Source organism: Nyctibius grandis, chromosome 23, assembly GCF_013368605.1.
Source record: "Nyctibius grandis isolate bNycGra1 chromosome 23, bNycGra1.pri, whole genome shotgun sequence".
Lineage (NCBI taxonomy): Eukaryota > Metazoa > Chordata > Aves > Nyctibiiformes > Nyctibiidae > Nyctibius > Nyctibius grandis.
The window spans coordinates 4,399,721-4,419,736 of NC_090680.1; the positions used below are offsets into that span (position 1 = coordinate 4,399,721).

The following is a 20,016-nucleotide window of genomic DNA, read 5'->3' on the forward strand; positions in this document are numbered from 1 at the left end:
ATCACCGCGCGCCGCCCGCGAGGCGCCGCCCTTCCGCCCCGCGGCGTTGGCAGTTGCTATAGCGAAACGGCCACCGGCGGGGTGAGCCGTGCGGCAGGCGGAGAGGGGCTGGCGGCCTTCGGGGGTGCCCGGCGTGGCCATGGCCCTGCCGCTGCACAGGCCGCAGCTGTACCGCTGGCGGCGCCTCACCGACGGGGCCGGGCCGAAGGTAACGGGGCCTGACGGGCCGCGGCGGGGGGGGGGGCGCTAGGGGGCGCCCTGCAGGGCGCTGTCCAATCAGGGCGCGCGCGCTCGGGTGAGCGGTTTAAACGGCGGCGGCGGCGGGGGGGGGGAGCTGGGCCCGGCCGGGGCTGCGCACACGGGGGGCGGCCCCGTGGGGTCCCGACCGCTTGTACGGGCAGGGTCAGGCTCAGCAAAGAGGTTTCCCGGGTCTGTGTCACAGAATCACAGAATCAACCAGGTTGGAAGAGCCCTCTGGGATCATCGAGTCCAACCATTGCCCTGACACCACCCTGTCAACTAGACCAGGGCACTAAGTGCCATGTCCAGGCTTTTCTTAAACCCCTCCAGAGATGGTGACTCCACCACCTCCCTGGGCAGCCCCTTGCAATGTCTAATGACCCTTGCTGAAAAGAAATCCTTCCTAATGTCCAACCTGAACCTCCCCTGGCAAAGCTTGAGGCTGTGTCCTCTTGTCCTATCACTAGTTGCCTGGGAGAAGAGGCCGACTCCCACTTCACTACAACCTCCCTTCAGGTAGTTGTAGACTGCACTAAGGTCACCTCTGAGCCTCCTCTTCTCCAGGCTAAACACCCCCAGCTCCCTCAGCCGTTCCTCGTAGGTCAGACCCTCCAGACCCTTCCCCAGCTTGGTCACCCTCCTCTGGACTCGCTCCAACACCTCAACATCTCTCTTGAAGCGCGGGGCCCAGAACTGGACACAGTATTCCAGGTGCGGCCTCACCAGTGCCGAGTACAGAGGGACTGTGGGAGGGCAGCGGCCGCGGCCGTGTGGTTTGGCAGCGGATGGGAAGCCCGCGCCGCGCTCGAGTGAATGGCGCGGAGCTTGGCAGCGTTAAACTCTGGCTCAAAAAGAGACACGCGGTTGCAACGCTGTTACTGTGTTTTTTTATCTTATCGCCAGCCAAGGTTTGACGCTGATAACTGGGAGCACTGGATCAAGGTGAAGTAACTTGCACGGTAACTCCAGAGTAAGGTACCCTGCTGCTGCGTGTAAAGTGCGTGGGTCACGCACAAAGCTTGCTGTTGAGCAAGTACCGCAGGTTGTGTGTATGGGCAGGTAAGACAAGAGATTTACCCCAAAGCACCATGTCCTGCATCTACAACCACCTGAGATCGAGGAAATTGAATTCTAGGGCGAACTTCCCTTTGTTCTGCTTCCTTGGGCACCCTCGTGCTCCCACCCTCAGCTGCCATCTTATGACGGTAGGAGCGTGCATCTGCCTCCTCACGCAGCCTCCTAGGCCTCTGACAGCAGCTTGCTCTGCTTGCCCTAGCACAAAGGGAAGAAGTTCTGCAGAAATGCAGGCTGTCTGGGGTACAGGTGTTACATGTGAAAACACAGTCACACGTCAGGACCATTTACACCTCGGGGAGACGAATATGGGACAGAAAACACTTAGACTATTTACACAGTGGCCAGCCTGGTTGTGACAAAATACTGATACCAAATTTCATAGTTGGTGGTTGCTGGGGACTAGCTCAGCAAGACTCCATCTAGCCCCCAGGGGCAGGATGTTTGTATTCTCCCTACATGTTCTCCAATCATTATGACTGGCACTAATTGCCAAATGAATGCTTATTACTTAATGATTTCTAAGTCCAATTTCTCCAGTCAATCAAGCAGTCGGAGAAATGTGTTTCAAAAGAAGTCTATTTCTTGTGACAGCCATGCTGTCTTGTGTTACATTCCCACTGAAGTTTGCCCTCTCTGGACGAGAAACGTGGATATAGGAAGTTTAAAAATTAATACCCAGCAATCCTTAGAAATGTTTTTCTTTCTTTACTTTAAAGAGAGTGGAACAAGCCGCTGAGCATGCTGTGTCTGAAGCTTTTTCCCTTCAAAAGTCAAGGTATTCACAGGGGCCTTGTGGTCCTGTGACCGTGGAACGGCTGCAAGATCATGATGCGGCGTGTGAGGAAGGTGAGCTGAAATACTGCTTGCCACAAGCTGCCTAAAATGAACTGTTCTTGATGCAGCATTGTGGTTCTGGTCTGAACAGGCTCTTGCAAAGCTTAAGACCATAAGAAACAATTCATAGTAAGATGTCTTTCATCTAATGGAGAAAGGCATAAGAAGAATCAATTGCTGGAGTTCAAGGTAAATCTTAATTAGCATACCTAAGAGAAGGATAAACTCTCTGTCTCCTGGAGATTTCAGGTCAAGATGAGGAAGGGTATTGCCCTTGAAGACACACTGTATGGTCAAACACAAGTTAGTGGGCTATAGGAAGCCAGATAAAATTACCTGACATGTTTTTGATAGCAGGCCAGATGTGAAAATGGAATTGCTCTGTGTAACTTTCACATCTACGAATAATTGTGTGGTTTTGCATCTGCTTACAGTCCACTGTCCAAATGCATTATACAGCCTCAAAGGGAGCTGTCTTTGCAATTGGTGGAAAAATTGCTTGCTTTCCTCACGTTTCTTTATTGTTTTTGTTTGCCCTTCTCTGCTTGGGTTTTCCTTTTTATCGCTACCAATCCCTCAGGATTGTTCTAGCTCAAGTGAAAGCCTTTTGTCTGGAATCTGTTGTTAGAATACTTAATGGTATTAACGACACATAGTCCGCTTTGCAAAGAAAGGTATCAATAAGAGTTGTAACCTGAGAGATTTGTAATCTAGACTCACCAGTTGTTCTTTGAGCTGTGGTGCTTGCAAAGGTTAACCTGTACACATGAAGCAAACATTTGTCCAAACAGTGGTTCTTTTTGTATATACCATAGGACAACTTTGTCTGTATGTGTGGAAAATATCTAAGTGTCTGCAAGTGCAGTGGTAAAACATGTGAAAGCTGTCATCCGAGTTATGAATTACCTCATGTGAATTCCATCTCCTTGATAAATGCTATAATAATCACACGAGTGATCTAAGTGTCCACAGAATCTTGTAGGAAAAATGAGGTGGAGAAGAATTAATTTGTGACATATGTGACAGGGAAAAAGTTTGCCACCTTCTCTTCCTGTTCTTTTATAGATCAAGAAGATGAGAACAGAACTATTAGCCTTATTCCATTTTCTGTTGCAGATCAGCTTTCAGTCATTTTAGACAGCCTTCCCAGCATGTGATATAACTATCCCAGAGACAGAGTCTTGCTAGTTTACACTTACCCATGTATTTTTTGAGCAAGTGAAGTCATCAATCTCTTTCCTCACGATAGCCCAAGAGCTGCTCAGTAACTGGATGGAGTCCAAACTGCAGCTGGAGCTGAGGAGCGATGGAGAAGAGGAAGTTGACTCTGTCATCCTGGAAAAGCCTTCTGTAGCCCCTCTGACGTGTGAGCGGTTTGATGGTGAGAGCACAACAAAGCACTTCACAGAATCACAGAATCACAGAATGTTCGGGATTGGAAGGGACCTCGAAAGATCATCTAGTCCAATCCCCCTGCCAGAGCAGGATTGCCTAGACCATATCACACAGGAACGCGTCCAGGCGGGTTTTGAATGTCTCCAGAGAAGGAGACTCCACAGCCTCTCTGGGCAGCCTGTGCCAGTGTTCGGTCACCCTCACCATAAAGTTTTTCCTCATATTTATGTGGAACCTCCTGTGTTCCAGCTTGCACCCATTGCCCCTTGTCCTGTCAAGGGATGTCACTGAGAAGAGCCTGGCTCCATCCTCATGACACTTGCCCTTTACATATTTATAAACATTAATGAGGTCACCCCTCAGTCTCCTCTTCTCTAAGCTAAAGAGACCCAGCTCCCTCAGCCTCTCCTCAGAAGGGAGATGTTCCACCCCCTTAATCATCTTCGTGGCTCTGCACTGGACTCTCTCTAGCAGTTCCTTCCTGGCTTCCTTTCTGAGGATGTGCTGGGGAAGGGGGCCAGGCCTCATGGCTTGTCAGACGGAGAAGTAAAAGTTGCTTCGAGGCCAGGATAGTGGGCTCAGTAGAAACAAGATTAGAGGTGGTGATTTTTCTCCCCCAGCTCTTACAGCAGCTTGCTGTAGGGCTGCACAAATGCACCTCGTAAACATTCAATGTCTTCATTTGTAAAATAGAAATTTTATTTATTTTGTGTATGGGTATTTGAGAGGCCTGTCAAATTTATACAGCTGTTTGAGATGCTCAGAGGCAAGGCAGTGAAAAATGGATGAAATGTTGTTACTGCTGTAGCGTGTTCAATGGGAGGCCGATTAAGACTCTTTGGGGCTAAATGGAGTGCAGTAGGTGTGTCTGCTTTCATCAGAAATGCATTGACAGTCTGGGAAAGTGATCCCTTTAATTACATGAGGCTTTGTGATCTGACACAGAGGGGTTTATTCATTTCAAACTAGCCTGAGATAATCTGAATTCCTCATTTCAGACTTGTGCAGCTATCTGGAACATGAATTGGAAAGTTCTTCTGTCCAAGAGTACCTACAGCATCTTTTGCAGAGTCAAGGTGTGAACAATTGGATAGCGGAACAGCTTAGACTTGAAGACATCAAGGAAAACCAAAAACTTGTAGATCCACGAATAATCATGGACCTCAGACACAAGCAGGTGAGCAGGCAAGGCAGCACAGTTAAAAGGAATAAGATGGAGGATTATAGGATTAGAGTAAATGCTCAGTGATACTTCCCCAGTATTCTCTCCCAACCTGCAATAATCTCTGACTCGGAGGCACATACCTGAGGATACTCTTCCACAGTTTAGCTGAAACGTTCCTGCATTTTCAGGGGCACATTAGCCATTCACAGTAGCTTGCACAGTCAGCTTTCACTACATCTGTTCAGATTTTCCCCCTTTCTGAAGACTGACAGGAAAAGCCACCATGGCAGTTGGTTCTGAGTTTGCTCCCATCAAGTAATACTGGTTTAACCTCACTCTCTTGACTGGAGTTTTTGGTGGTCCGAGAGCAGAACCAGCCCAGTCAGTGCCAGCTATGGACAGGGTTGCTTGCTTCATGTGAATGGGGGATTGTGACCCACCCTGTCAGTCTACAATGAACCTCAAATTCTTCAGCCTTTGGCATCTGCTTTGACTTTTGCCGATTTCCTCCTTCCCAGGTGAAAGAAAACCGAATGAAGCGTCAGAAGGCATTAGAGCTTCAGAGACAAGAAGAGTCCCTGAAGAAATTAGCTCTGTCTGAGGCCAGGCGCCAAATACAGGAGGAGAGAAGGAAGGCCCTGGAGGCTAAGAGGGAGAAGGAGGAGATCCAGAGGGAAATCGTGAAGCTGCAAAAGGAAAGGACTGAGAAGAGGCACACCATGGCAGAAGCACGGAGAACGTAAGAGGGAGAGGGGGGCATGGAAAGAACCATATGAAGAACACTTATCAGCTCCTTTTGCTAAATGTAAGAGGAGTGGTGGTCCCAGTGGAAACATCTGCTATTCCTTTGTCTCCAAACTCTCCCAAAACCTTTTATTCCTTTGTTACCAACGTCTATGGCAGGGTTTATCATTAGTGGGAAGATGGGCTAAAGATACTGTTAGTCTCCCCTCAGCCATTACCAATATGTACATTGAATCACAAAGTAGGAGTGTGTTTGCACCACCGTGCATTCTTTCCATCAACTCTGGCCACATCCAGCCTTGTTAGCATCTAATGCAGCGTGAAAGACAGTGTACACACACACACAAAAAAGAACAGTCTGTGTTGAAAGTCTAGAACTTAAAATACTCCCTCTGCTATGAGAGAATAAAGAGCATTCTTGGCTGAGAATTCTGCAGAGACATAATTTTTGCTTCTGCTAAACTTGGATTGTCACAGAGATGTGACTTCTAGGGAGGCCATTTATTTACTTAGACAGCCCTGAGATCCTAAATCTTCTTGTGCAAGTGCTTTACTAAAATCTTACTATTTTCTTCTGCCTGCTATATTTTGGAAATGCTCCAGACTGTTTAATCTCTGGAACCCCAAACTATGACAGAGGCTGTTTTCTAAGAAGCATGAGTTAAATAATCAGCAACTTTCTAAGCTGTAGAGGTGATTCTCTTCTTAGGATTGGCCAACAAGGGAGTGAAATCTGTGCTACAGTACTTTCCTTGTTGTATTACATCTGTATGTTTGTTTGCTTTCCAGGAAGGGGAAGAGACAAGAAAAAAGTGAAAAGCTGACAATTCAGAAGGTGCGTATTACTGCATCACCACCCCTGGTCCTGAAGAAAGAAGAGCAAGGAGAGGAGAAACAGAGAAAGGCTCAGGAGCTGCTGCGCTGGATTCAGGCCAATAAGCAGAGAGTGAGCATCACCCTTCTTTATCTTTGACTCTGAGCTACCTGCCTTCAACTACCATTTGCAAAACTGAAGTAAAAAGTCCTGGTTATCAGAATTTTTTACTTCTTCCAAGACCTCCTCCTAATACCAGGAAAGTAGAAGAGCAGTGCAAAAAGTATCTTGTAAGACTAGGAGCAAGAAATCCTGAGCCTCCATCCCCAGCCTGTCTGTGCCTCAAGTGTAGTCAGTGGGAGATTTCACTTAGAATTGTGGAAAAGATGTGGTGCTCAGGACTGTTGTCCGTAGAAGTGTTCTTACCTGTAGCATCTTAGACATTTTCTAGATTTTGAAATGCCTTTCCTGTCTCTAGAGATTCTATGTTCCTCACCCATTTTATTCCTTTACACTTGAACTAAGTGCATTTCACTCAAAAGCACAGAGCCCCGTGATGTTCTCTCTCTAGTTCCTTTCTGCTTTTTGTAGAAGACCTGCACATGCTCTGCATTATTTTTTTACCCTCAAGGTAATTGTTGAAAGTGATGATTCTAAAAAAAAATCTCAAAAAGGAAAACCAGATAAGGGGAAGGGTGGAGAGGATCAGTATTTGTGTGACGAGCTGTATCTTGCTCATTGGTTTTCTGAAACTCTCCCATGCAGCGCATGCAACGACATTTCTCTGCTTGGCTGAAAGTCATTCTGGAGCACAGAATTAAAATCAGAAAAGCCAGAGCCCTTGCCAACTGGAGATGCCAACTGAAGACCCTGCGAGCCTGGAGAAACTATACTTGGGCCCAGAAAGCAGAGCGGGAGGCACAGCAATTGGAAGTTCATCTCCGAGATCAAAACAGGTAGTGACCCAACACTGTAGAATTCCTCCTATTGCAGCAGTACTTGGGCAGTGCAGTGATCAGGGCATCTAAAAGGGCCTTGCCAGTTAGCCAGCAGGAGGAAAACAGTAGCTTTTTGAGAAAACTGATACATTGAGTGCAGTCTGCCAGAGGCATTGTGGCACAGATGAAAAGGAGGACAGAGATAAACAGGAGCTTTAGCACTTTCCAACAAGCCTGTGTCTCACACTCTCTGTAGGTATCTTCCCTGGAAATCTCACCCTGGCTTGCTCTGGACCCCAGAGAAATAAATATGGCACCTCATATTCTGATGAATATAGTTATTTCCTATTTCAGTAGTAGTATAGCAGAGATCATTTTGGTCGGTGCCTTTCATTAAGGAGGCTGTTGGATGAATTCCCTATCAGCCAGAGAAAAATTTTACTCTTGCAGGTGTCTGGCAGGCTGTGTGGTGAGGCACTGCCGCTTCCTATGCAGCTGGCAAGGGAATGGATATGTCTTTGCCCCTATACTACAGCCCAAGGATTACACAGGAGATTGCAAAATGTGAACTAGGGAAACTTACTTCAAGATAATGGGCATCCTTTTTGCCCCCCTCTTTCTCATTCAGGAAAACACAACTGTCTGTGGAGCATAACAAGCGACGGCTTTTGCGCCGCTGCTTTTTGGCATGGCAGCGCTGGAGCCAAGCAGAGACAGAAAAGCAAGAGCTGCAGATCAAGGGCGGGGAGATGAAGAGGAAGATGGCACAGCGACTGAAGGTGGTGTCACTGGGGAAGGGTGGTCCGGCCAGGGCACTGAAGGTTTACGTGCCTCGGACAGCGGAAGTAAACCATCATCAAGATTTGCAGCAAGACAAGGTAAATCCTTCCCGTGTAGTTTTGTGTATTGGCATCTCAGTACTCTTACAAAGTACTTTTGTGCAATCTGAAATAAAGATTACATTGTCCCAGAGGAAGGCTTCTTTCTCAGGGAGTCCCCCAAATACCTGCCTGCAACTGTTCAGGAGAGAAGTCTTTAAAAATCAGAGGCAAACATGAAGGACACTGAATGAGTTTTAAAAATAATCTCTAATGCTGCTAGAGAACAACCCTGCATGTACTGAGTCGCAATGAGTGTCCCACCCCCAGATCACTTTTGCTGAGAGATTAGTTACATCTTTGATGCCTGCTTAGACTTAAAAAGAATAATGCTTGAGTGCATGACAAGAGATTTTGTCATGCCAGTGCAGCTCCCTGGATTTTAAGTCTGGAGGAAAAAAGTTGTCTCTGGCTGTTTCAGGATAGTGCATATCACAAGGAGGTAGGAGAGGGGAATCAGAGGTTGCTTCCTTAAATTGCCTGCCCTTCCCTTCTGTCTATAAAACCTGTACCACAGCAGTATCCCGATCCCAGCATGAGAGCTCACATACCCATATTATAGGTCAAGCTTTTAATTTGTTTAAGTCTCAGCAAAAGCTGATTTCCTATGGTGCTTGTATCATCTTAGTAGGCCCATATTTTTCTTCTGATGCACTGGTAAAATTTGTGCTGGAAGGATGGGACTGCATTTGGTTTTGACCTAAGAATCAGAAAGCAGACCTTAAATCTGCTGCCTCTTCAGAGAAAGACCATGTGTCAGAAAAGGTGCAGCCTCATTCCCCACTGTGCACCAGTTTCATGGTAATATTTATCAACGCTGGAGAAGAGGCATGAGGAAGCAGCACCGTGTAGACTTCTCTTCCATCTGAAAAGGGACTGTGCTAATCCCTGAGAGATGAGCTAACCCCTGAGAAATGAGCTGTCCTGAGCTTAACAAAATAGTTAGGATATATTCTTGCCAGCGCTCTTGCCTGATCAGGACTTCTTCCTCCCAGTGAAGTGGCACACAGTTCCTTAACAGTTCTTTCCCACAGCCATTTTGTACATAACAGGGCCCCTCTGCCCTGGCTAGGAATGGGATAAAGATTGCATAGCTGAGATTACCCTACTTCTCAGGCATCTCACTAGATTTGCATTAAAGAAACCCTTACTATGTAGGAGGGGTAGAAGTGTGCTTGGTCTTAATCAATGCCAAATTTTCCTTATTTCTTTTTTTTTTTTTTCCCCCTAGCCAACTGAAATTTGCCTCATACAGAAAGGACCTGACCAGACCGGAGACCACTCTTGTTGGGATGCTGCTCACACATTTCATTCCTACAGAAAATCCAAATTTGCCTTGAGGATTACCCTAAAACATGCAGCCCCGAGTGCCCAGGACCAGGCTGTGTACAGGAATCAAATAGCCACTCTCCCCCAGCAGTTTCAGGCACCTGGTCCAAAGAAAGCTCCTGCTTATGGTAGCCGTTTTGAGCACCGTCATGCCTTCCAGCAACGTCTGATTGAGGAGCAAAGGCAGCAGCTTCAGAAACAGCAAAAGCTGATCCTTGAACTGCAGGAAAATCAGAGGCTGAGCAGAGCTAAAGAAGAGGCAGCACAAGCCACAACTGTAACCCAGCTGCTTAACAACTCTGCTTCACAAACCAGCGAGGAAAAACCAGAGAGGGAAAAACAATCCAGGTGCGAGAATACAACCCATTTGAGGTATACACCCTCGATAAAGGAGGCTCAATTAGTCAGCATGTCTCATTGCTACTCAAGTTGAGCCAGAATTTGCCAGGGACACTTCAGTCGTGCTAGCTCTATCTGCTCTTCCTCTCACCTGTGACTTAGGCTCAAGAGTAGTATCAGGCTGGCCACAGTTCTCCATCCTTCTCCCTTTTTCAATGGCTCAACACCATGTGATCCGTACAGGATCCACTTAGAAACAGCAACACTAGAGTGTCACACATAGTAGCAGCAGGGATTTATTTAGTTAAGAAAAAAAAAAAAAGTGTCATCCTCAGTATTGCAGAACATGCAGCAGCCCTGGGTACTCTGCTCCTTCCCAGGAATGCATCATTAATCCCATTTCAAGCAGAAAAAAGGTGTATCAGGGATTCAGGATGAAAATGCAGCACAATGGAGAATAGACACTACAAGGCCTGTTTCTCAACCACAGGTGGTAGGTGTGAGACATCATTTGACCACGTTCATTGACTAATTTCTTTACTCTTTCCTTTTCTAGTCCACCTGTTTCTCATGGGCCAGAAAACACAAGGGCGGTGATGCAAGGCAGAAGGCCTTCCATCCAGCTGACCTCACCTCATCCCATACTGAAAGGTATTGTTCTAGATAGCAAAGACCATTCCAGACCACTTTTCTCAACAGCTTGTCTGGAAATTTCTCTCTTTCTTCCCCTCAGCCTTGCTGGTTGATGACAGTATGCAAGTAAAACTCAGCACTCTCTTTCCCAGCCTGACCAGCGCTGTGAGAGGGTGAGCTGTTTTCATGCCCAAGTCACGCATCTGTAAAACGTGGGCCACTGGAAGCCCCTCAAGTCCATGCTTAGTACACTGTGGTGGTGGTTACTCCTAAGACTTGTGATTCTTTCTGGTGCAAAAAAAGACTCAGAGAGAGAAGCTCTACAGGGTTTTTTGCTGTCACTCTTATTCCCTTCGTTGCACATCCAAGTAACGCTTAAACTGTCCAGTCCTTTTCATCCAACTTTGACAGAGGTCGTGAGATTTCAAAGGGAATTAAGTGCCTACACCCAAGGTTCTGTGAGACAATAGTAGCTCGGCTGGGGAGGGAGCTCCGTATCCCTGCCTTCTGTGAGATATCTCCCCTTCTCTGGCCACACTAGAACAGCATACAGGTTAAACATGCAGATCAGGTTCTGTTATACCCCTAGGTCATGTTCTTCCATATCAACTGGGGGATGGTCCCAGTCTGCGTGAAAGGTTGCCTGGAATGGGAGCATTATGATGTTTTAACAGTTTTGGAATCACCAGAGCTTTTTGTCCATGATAGTTGGGCATTGATAGTTGCCTTTCATTAACTGACTGTGTTCAGCTCTAATGCTACCTAGTCCAAGCCATCACTCACTCTGATTTGCCTAAACTGTGTACACCTTAGACACAGCAAGCGTATTTTCAGAGCACTCCAGTGCTTTTGTTTGAAGATCCCCCCCAAAAAATCAGTGAATAGCTTATCACTGGATGATTTTCCTGTGGTGGAGAGTTCTGGGACAGCGGAGAGGAGAAAAGAATCTGAGGAAACCTATTGTGGTCAAAATACTTAAATGCCCCCCAGTTATTGATTGCTCCACCCTGGGCTTCATTTGTGACTTCAGAAGAAGCAAGCACGGGTTCTCAACTCCACTGCATGTTCTGTGTGGTCACGTCAGCACTGTAACACCTTCACTGACAGCCAGCAAGATAACCCCATTGCAATTTATCTCCCCAAAGAAGCATTAAGCAGTAGTTTCTTACTAGTGGGACCAAGTACCCGTGTGTCACTGTGGCAGGGATGCTTTCCATCATGAAGCCGCTCTTTAAATAAGCAACTGGAGCTTACTGGAGACCTCATAGCAATTGCTGCTAAATCAGGTGCCCTGAGCCTCAGCACTCAATCAGGGAAGACAGGGATAAAGCCTCTGAACACAGCGCCTTTCATAACCTGAGCCTCATGGCTGTGACTGTCAACAAAGGAGGGTGGTGTGAATCTAATTGGGGTGGTCCTGAGTCAGCTCCTAAACGTTTATGGGTTCCTTACTCACAACACTGCCAGCCACAAGAGGCAGCAGAAAGCAAGTCCGTTTGTGCTGGCATTGCCAGGTCAACAGGGGCCTGGCAGTAGAGTGACATGGTCATCCTTGTTCACCAAACTTCTGCCATTTTCCTGTAGCTCATTTCCACTAAGTTTTATGTCCTCTGTTTCTGTAGCTATGGAGGAGAGAGCAACTCAGCGGGCAGAACGGAGGAGGAAACTAGAAGAAGCCAAACAACAAAGAGAAAAGGAAAAATTGGTAAGGGAAGTGGAAAATGAAATATAGTCTCTTTCACACCATTCCAGTTACAAGAAATGCTGTTTTAACACCAGAGTCAGGGACTAAGAAAAGGCCCTTTATCCAAAGCAGGAGTTTTATAGCTTGTGAGAAAGCAGATGTCCAGCACACCTCAAAAGAAGTAGTTATTGCTGCGTTTGTGTACGGTGACGGCACTAGCCCTGCCATATCACAGGCAGATGCTTCGTGTTGATGCAGTTGCAATCCTAGAAGCAGCCTCCCTTGCCACCCCCCCAACACTTCTTTCACACCTACCCCATGACTGTAACTTGTCCTTGCCAAGGGTGGGAAGGGTGGAACTGCATGCAGAGATTCACTTGATTGGACCTGGCAATGGTGGGTTTCCCCTCCTCGGCCTTTCCTGTCTGGTCACGTGCAGCTTGAGGACATGCAGTCTCACCTAGTAAAAATCCTGCATCTTTCTAGCAAACCTCTGCTGAAGAGAGAAGATACTGACAACGTTTGCATAGTTAATACCCAAATTCTGTGATACACATCCAACAGAGGAGCCTTCTTACCTTCAGGGCATTAAGCTGTTACTGAAAACATTGATAATAAATTGCATTAGGATCAGAAAGCTCAGAACTGAGGTCCTAAAACAACAGCGTTTCTTCCTTCTCCAAGCAAGAGATGCACTCACATGTGCAGAAGTCTGAAACGAGCCTTAGAGAACACTTTAACCGTGGAGTGGACAGACAAGCATCAGGTTGGGTTTCCTCAGCTGCAGTTGCCATGATGGTAGAGATCAGGAAGCACAGTCATAGTAACCATGCATTATGGTTGCTGTGGGTTTTAGGCCTTTGATGCATACATCAAGAGCAAAAGCTTTGTGAAGTGAAAGCAGAGTGGGGTTTGCAAGGGGAGCAGATAAACATTCAGAGAAGGATATTGTGCCAAGTATGACCAGCACTGAAGTAAAACAACTTATTTGATCTTCAGTGTTTGGGGAAATAAATGTTTGGGTACCTGTAATGCTGCTTTGCACGTAGAAGTAAAACTTCAGAGCAGAGCCCAGGGATTCAGGACTGACTTCAGCAGTCAAGTTATCAATAAATAACTTGGTGTATGGTTTAAATTTTTTAGGGGAAGAACAGGTAAATGCTATATATAGATATCTATCGTTCTTTGTCCTAAGTTATAGGTAGTAGAAAGATATATTCATAGGTAGTAGAAAGAACAGTCCCTCCTTCCTCCCCCTTCCACAGTTCATTGTCCAGCACAGATCATGTCTAGTATGTGACAAAGTCTGCTTCCTTCTGAAGTTTCAGGTGCTGGTCAATGCTAGAGGAATACGGGGAAAGCTTAGAGGTCTGTGATCTCTGAACAGGTCATATGTGCCAAATTAAGTTTTACCTTCCTCCATTTTCTCCATTTCAAGGCCCAGACGAAGGCTGAAGAGGAGGCACGACAGAGGAAGAAGGCTGAGGAAAAGAAAGCTCAGCAGGAAAGACGACGAGAGGAGAGAAGGCAGCAGGAGCTGGTGAGCAAACACCTCACCTGTTTCCCCCCGCCGTTAGCAGGGATAGGGAAGAAGAGCCATTACCCACTAGCACTCAGTCAGCAGCCAGAGTAATGTGAACTGAAGGTCTTTGTTAGCAGAGCAGAGTTCCCCAGCACAGCACCCGCTATACAGGCTCACCACCTCCCCCCTGTTTGGCACCATTAGGGGAAGGGCTGTGGACTGAACACACTATAAAGTATAGACTGTCCCTGCCTCATCAGCAGGGCTAGAGGTCCCAGCTGGTGGACGTTTACTGCTGAGGTATAGCTACCCAAGCCCCTACAGTGGCAGCATGTTCAGCCTACTTTCCGACTGCTCCTTCCACTTGTGTCCCCCTCCAGCATACACAATGATACCAGTCACAACCACGATTTAAAAGTAAACAAGCCTGACAGATATATCGAGGGCAGCTTACCACCTGACGAACAGAAGCATCCTCTCCTTGGAGCTAGCCTAGGAATAGCCCTACTTCATTGCTGTTCCTTGGAAATGAGCTGTCCTAATAATCCAAATAGCACATTTGAAATCCTATAGGAATTTGACCTACAACTGTTCTACTTGGATTGAGTGTTTTAGGATGTTTGACCTTCATCCCTGAGTCTCAGTCAAAAGCAATATTGGACAGCTATATAATACCCACATCCCTCCCCTACTATTTAGGCTAGATTAAGTGGTAGGGTCCATACATAAACTCAGAATCATTTTTGGACATGTTTTCAGTCTAGTTTTATAAACATAGAAAGCTGCCCTCGTCGAGCTCACCAAAGCATCTCTCCCCACATTGATGAAGGCCCATCAAAAGGAGGTTCCTGCTACATCAACACTGCTGGTAGCCACAGATTATATGTCTCTTACAGTAACACCAAACTGCAGTGCTGAGAGAAGGCCACGTCCTGATACATGGCCCAAGGAAGTGTCCAGAAATGCCATCATCTTCCGTGAGGATTTTCAAGACAGTTTGCACTGCTTTCTACCACAGGTTCTAGTACATGGGGTCATGTCTGGTCTGCACTGCTAAAGATGGTGCAGATCCCTGTTTCCTGTCAGGTCAGGACCTCCGGCTCCAATATGACAATCATCTATTGTCATTGCTTAACATCCTCTTCATCCAGAGTGAGTTAAAACTACTGCTCTTTGTATTGTAGGAAGCCCTGGAGAAGCAGAGGAGGCTGGAGAAAGAGCAGCAGCTCCAGAAAAAGGCCAAAGATCACTATGAGAAGGTCCTGCTGAGAAAGTTGGGAATGGTGCCATGGAAAAGGCTGAGGGAGCAAGCCAAGGAAAACCTGGTGGTAAGTGCTGTGGATAAAGGAAAGCACCAGCGCCATGGGAGGAAGGGAAAAAGAACGGATGCAGCACTTAGCAGAAACCTTAATAGGCTCTTAAGCCAGGTAGAGATGGAGAAAGCAAAAATTCTCCCTGCACGCCCTGCCCTATATTAGTTCTTTAAATCAGACCATCTGACTAATCCTGAAAGGTCATCAAAAACCCACAAGGGTGGCATCCTCATTTCTAGCTGATTAAACAGAAACCAAAAGGACAGAGAAAGGAATTAATTTCAATATTTAATGAGAAGTCATCTTTTGTTAGCCTCCACTTGTCTGCAGTACGAACTGCCACATGATTTGATGCCAATAACACAGTGGGAGTTAGTACGATACAGCCAAAAAAATAAATTGAAGTTCTGTGACATGAGCCTGTCAGTTCTCTTGCTCCACAGCAAAGCTAATCAGTAAGACACTGCCCAGGCACTAGTTCTAGTACAGTTAACCCCAGCCCATCCCTAGGGCTTTCCCTCTCTCTGCTGGTGCAGTGTTGGCCACTGCTGGAGGTAGGACACCACAGGTGATCATCCAGGGATCTGTTCTAACCTGGCCATGCCTCAGCGCAGAATAGCAAGCGGCAGCTTCTGAGACCTTGACACATAAATATTGCTAATGAAACAGTTCTGTACATGACTGAATTGGCATGTCTCATCAGGGGTGGACTAGTAACACTCAACCATATCCTGAAGATTTAGCCAGAGCCCAGGGCTAAGTTGGGAAAGCTTCCATTTACGTCACTGGAACTGTAGCTACTTACAGGACTCGATCAAATACACATAGGCCTCCAGCTGGGAAGAAGCAGAGGGATAGCAGCTGCTCCCTAAGTCCACCCTGATGGTCAGTGTTATGGATGGGGTTGGACTACACTGTTACAGGCCATGCCTCTGCTCCGCTCACAATAGGTTAAACTCAGAATCTAATTCAAACGGATATTCTCTAGGAGTGAGGCGGCAGTAGCCCAATAGAGACCAGTCCTATTCCTTATGCTGACCCCTCTTTGTGGGAACCTATCCTGTAAGTTACTCCAGTTGTCAGACATCTGCATTTTGGGGGCTCCAAAAAGCTGAGGTGATTTTTCTAGTGTCCCCAGTTTTCTGTAGCTTTATGTTTATGTTGTCACTAGCCCAAGTAACTAGCTGTCGTGTCTGCTGTCTTTACTCAGGTGGCACAAAGGCACCACTGCTTGGGCCTGCAGAGGAAACACCTGATGGCTTGGCTCCAGCACACCCAGAGGAGCCTCGCAGGGAAGATGGCTTGGGCTGAGGGCTTCTATTCCTATGTGTTGCTGAGACGGGGCTTCAGGGACTGGCTAAAGGTTTGTCTGCACCACAGTGGAGAAATGATGCCAAGCCAGCTAGCTGCTGCCGTGCTTTGCTCTCACCACAGTGCCACTTCACACACCTGCAGCCCAGCCTTTGCTGAGTTACACTGTCCCCATTCCAGAAACATCTTTCCCTTCTCAGAGACTTTCTTTCAGCTCTTCACTCTCCATCATTCTCCTCCACCCAGGACACACTCCTACGTACTGCTCCTCCACCTTTGCACTCTCTCACCCTGCTCCATGCTCATTTTTCTCCACTCCAGTCCCCATTACCCTTCACTGCCACAGTCTTAGCACTGCTCTGTTTCTGCTTGGTTGGGAGAAAGAAACCATTCTCACCTCTTTATCTGTCCTCCTTCCCTAGTACAAGGATTATCTCGCTACTATGAAGGAAAGAGCGAGTACCTTCCATGCAGCCTGCCTCATGAGGAAGTACTTCAGGGCATGGTTTGATCTGATCATGGAGGAAAGAAGGACCTTACGGGAGAAGCTGAAGATTGCTACTGAGCACAGTAACAAGTAAGTGCACTCCCTTGCCAGCAGTTATTTTTACTTAGGTTTAATATACCCTATAGATTATTTTAGAGACTACTTTTGGCAGGTCAATTATCTGCTCCCCAAGAACATGTGAAACAGGTTCTTTACTGGTGGTATTTTGCTTCTGTGATATACACAGACAACATCAGCAGAGATTTATGGTAAGAATTTTCCATGCAGCCTGGAAAAGGAAATTCAGTGCTACCCTTCACAGGACTTTTAAATCTGCTGAAAGAGAGGGCAGTGGAAGCAGATAAGTAGCTGAAACTTTCTAAGCTGATTAGCAGATCTGGCCATGCAGCTTCTGCTAAAAGCTGCCTTAGGAAAATCTTTAAGTACAATTACAGCAAGCCAAATGATTGTGCAGGAATTACACTGTATTGTTTTGTCCGCAGCAGATGATTTAGTTCACAAATCCAAAGTTGATCAACTAGAAACCCTACTTAAGGAATCTTTCAGTTTATGCCATCGTCAGCCTGACCTGGCAGAGAGAAAGAACTACAGCAGACAGTTCTACCACTCATGGCTGGAGCTGGATGCACCCAGTTCACTCGTTGTCCCATACCTGCGTTAGCTGTGCATTTTAACAGGAGGAAAAAAAAAATGTTGTCAAAGTTCAACAGAAAACAGAAGCATATTCACCCACCTCTCCATCAAAGTATGTCAGCTGCATGCAGCCATGAATAGGTTGCGCCTGTGCATAGCCCAAACAGGATCCGCAGCACCTTGCAGGAGGAATTAAATTCACCTCTTGTGTGGCAGAGTGAACCTGTTGTAGCTTGCTGTGTCGGTAAGATCAGAACAGTGCATGATTTAATGCAAAAAGCCAGCAAACTGGAGGAACCAGGGAAAATTCAGACCCAGGAAGAGACTGGATTCATTCTACGTATCACCTTATATTAGGAGCGTAATCACCTGTTGTTCCATGTTACCTCTTCCCCCACTGACTGTCAAAAGGCAGTTCAGACCCTGACACAGCAAACTATTCTTTATAGACAGGACTGTTGCTCTCTGTTGCCCATATGGGAACCCAGGGCAAAGCACCTTGGTGGTGTGATTAAAATCAGGTAAGACTTGGAGCCCACCAACCTGCACTCCCAAGTGGTTGGTCTGGACCAAATGAGCCTACATTTTTCCTGAAGAAACTGCTTTCAGAGACCCTGTTTATTCTTCAAGAAACATCGTTCACCTTCAGAGTGCTAAGCAAACACCAGCTAATGAATCCTGTCAGAGGGAGGAGCAAAATTCTTGAGGGGAGAGGAATAGAGAGGGGCAAGGTGTTATTTTTTCCCTGGGATGAGTGACAAATCAATGGAGCAGTCTGCCTGCAGGTGTTTAACATATCACAGCCCTGACTAGCAGCAGGACCAATCCCACAGGTATTTTAGGGGAGTTTGCCCCTCAAATAGAAGTCATCTTTTGATTACTTATGTTATGCACACACCTGCATGTCATCACTTTGTTCTTTTTGTCCCCAATTTCTTTCAGGAGACTCATGCTGAACGCATTAAAGGCCTGGAGGCAGTATCCAGCACTGGTGAAAAAAGAAAGAGAGAGAGAGGAAAGGAGAAATCAGCTACGCAGGAGAGTAGCTGAAATTCTCCCCGACTTCCAAATTGACAGAAAAGAGTCAAAGACGACTGGCAAAGGGGACAAGAAGACTGATTCTGTTCGGTGCTATCTTCCTACCGAATCCAAGGGGAAGTCCTGTCCCCTGGGACTGCCTGGTTCGCAGCACTGGCCAGCTCACAAGCACAGTGCTTTGACTTTGGTGGCAAGTGGTGATTTCAAGTTTATGAATTTCAATTGTCATTGAAACATTTTCTAAGCTGGTTAACTGTAGTATTTAAGGATGTGTTGTGCAAGGCTGGGCCTTCTCACTTGATCCAGCACTTCAAAAAAAAAACCAAAAAAACAAAAATCCAAGAAAAAGGCAGACTGTATTTTTACATAAGCTAAAGCTGACATGATTAAAATGAAAGTTTCTTATCACTGTTTAACTTCCATGGCATTACCCTATCTGCACTATGCTGCAGGTTAAGGTACAGTATGCCTTGTCTTAGCAACAGCATAAGGCAGGAATCTGGAATGACTTCCTCCTCACACCAGGATAGGCAGAGTTCTCTCCAAAAGCATTTGGCAGTACAGGGAGCACTTAGGTGATGCCAGGAAGATGGTTTACTGTTATCCGTTGTGTTGTGTAATTTTTAAATATTGTGTATGCGTTGAAAGTTTCCAATAAACCCAAATCTGAAATGAACACAAGTGAGTTGTCGGTGTGAATGTGTTAGAAGCTGACTGAAGTCCAGGGTCAGGGACCTAGACCAGCGCTGAGCACTGCAGATGAAGTGGTAGAGGACAGGTCAGGTGCCACTGGGCAGGCTCCAGAGCTTTAGCACCAGGAGTTTGTCCACACAGAGAGCTCCCAGGGATGGGGTCAGAGAGCCTCCCTGCCCACCCAAGCTGACTCTTGGTGCAGGTCTGAAGATGACTGTCACTCCCAGGTCACCTCCCACAGCCATCCTCTACAACACACCAACATTTACCATCTCCCAAAGGCTGATTACAGACCCGACCACCAGCAGGTCAGGCGAGCGCTTTATCCAAGTGCAAGGAGCTGAAGGTGCTTGCGCGGAGTGTGGGCGAGTACAGACCATCTGGCTGCATTACAGGCAGATTGTGAGAGGAAGCAACAAGCTGAGAGAGGGCTGAGTAACTCGTCTTGTGGGGAAGAACGGGCACTGCAGAAGGGTAGTGTCTTTCACAGAGGACTGAGCCAAAGAGGCAGGGAAGAGCAGAGCTGAGGACCGAGCTACCAAACGAATGCCCCAGTGCAGCCAGCAGCCACGCTTGGTGTTAATCTGCTTTCTCTTAGTACGCACTCTCCCTCTGGAAGCCTCTCCCCTGTAGTGCCTAATGAGCTCCTAGAACACCTCCAAAACCAGCCCTTATGCTCCCATGTTCCTGGTGACCTTTTCCTAAGCTGACTTCCTCCTTAGTGGGGCTTGGCAATGAACGAACGCAGCAGGGCAAGTCTCCAGCCCCCCCTCCATCTGGATTCATAGCACGAGGAGGATAGTGAGCCAGAGGATGAAAGGTGAGGACACAAGGGCTTTCTCAGCTAGAGAGAAGGTAGCATCACAGCCAGACGGAGACAGGACAACACCACAGCTGGAAGGACAGTAGCAGGAGGATGGAGCAATAG

At 46.9% G+C, this 20,016-nt stretch overlaps 1 protein-coding gene across 1 annotated transcript; it reads left to right on the top strand.

Annotated features, from left to right (window-relative positions):
* The first annotated feature begins 67 nt into the window (after positions 1–67).
* Positions 68–19,049, top strand: CCDC191 (coiled-coil domain containing 191). The gene is made up of 17 exons (XM_068417444.1): positions 68–208; positions 1,144–1,182; positions 2,034–2,163; positions 3,401–3,532; positions 4,545–4,723; positions 5,230–5,450; positions 6,245–6,401; positions 7,035–7,225; positions 7,836–8,085; positions 9,317–9,762; positions 10,310–10,404; positions 12,009–12,091; positions 13,509–13,610; positions 14,777–14,920; positions 16,116–16,268; positions 16,639–16,793; positions 18,300–19,049. Exons 1-17 carry the CDS (start codon positions 140–142, stop codon positions 18,625–18,627), a joined length of 2,874 nt encoding a protein of 957 aa, XP_068273545.1. The 5' UTR covers positions 68–139; the 3' UTR covers positions 18,628–19,049.
* Positions 19,050–20,016: the final 967 nt, after the last annotated feature.

What these genes read in the sequence shown, in the direction of transcription:
- CCDC191 (XM_068417444.1), top strand. Translation starts at nt 140, where the DNA reads ATGGCCCTGCCGCTGCACAGGCCGCAGCTGTACCGCTGGCGGCGCCTC. An exon ending in AGAGAAGGCAGCAGGAGCTG is followed by an intron (nt 13,611 to 14,776) that starts GTGAGCAAACAC and finishes TTTGTATTGTAG; the next exon opens with GAAGCCCTGGAGAAGCAGAG. An exon ending in GCTACTGAGCACAGTAACAA is followed by an intron (nt 16,794 to 18,299) that starts GTAAGTGCACTC and finishes AATTTCTTTCAG; the next exon opens with GAGACTCATGCTGAACGCAT.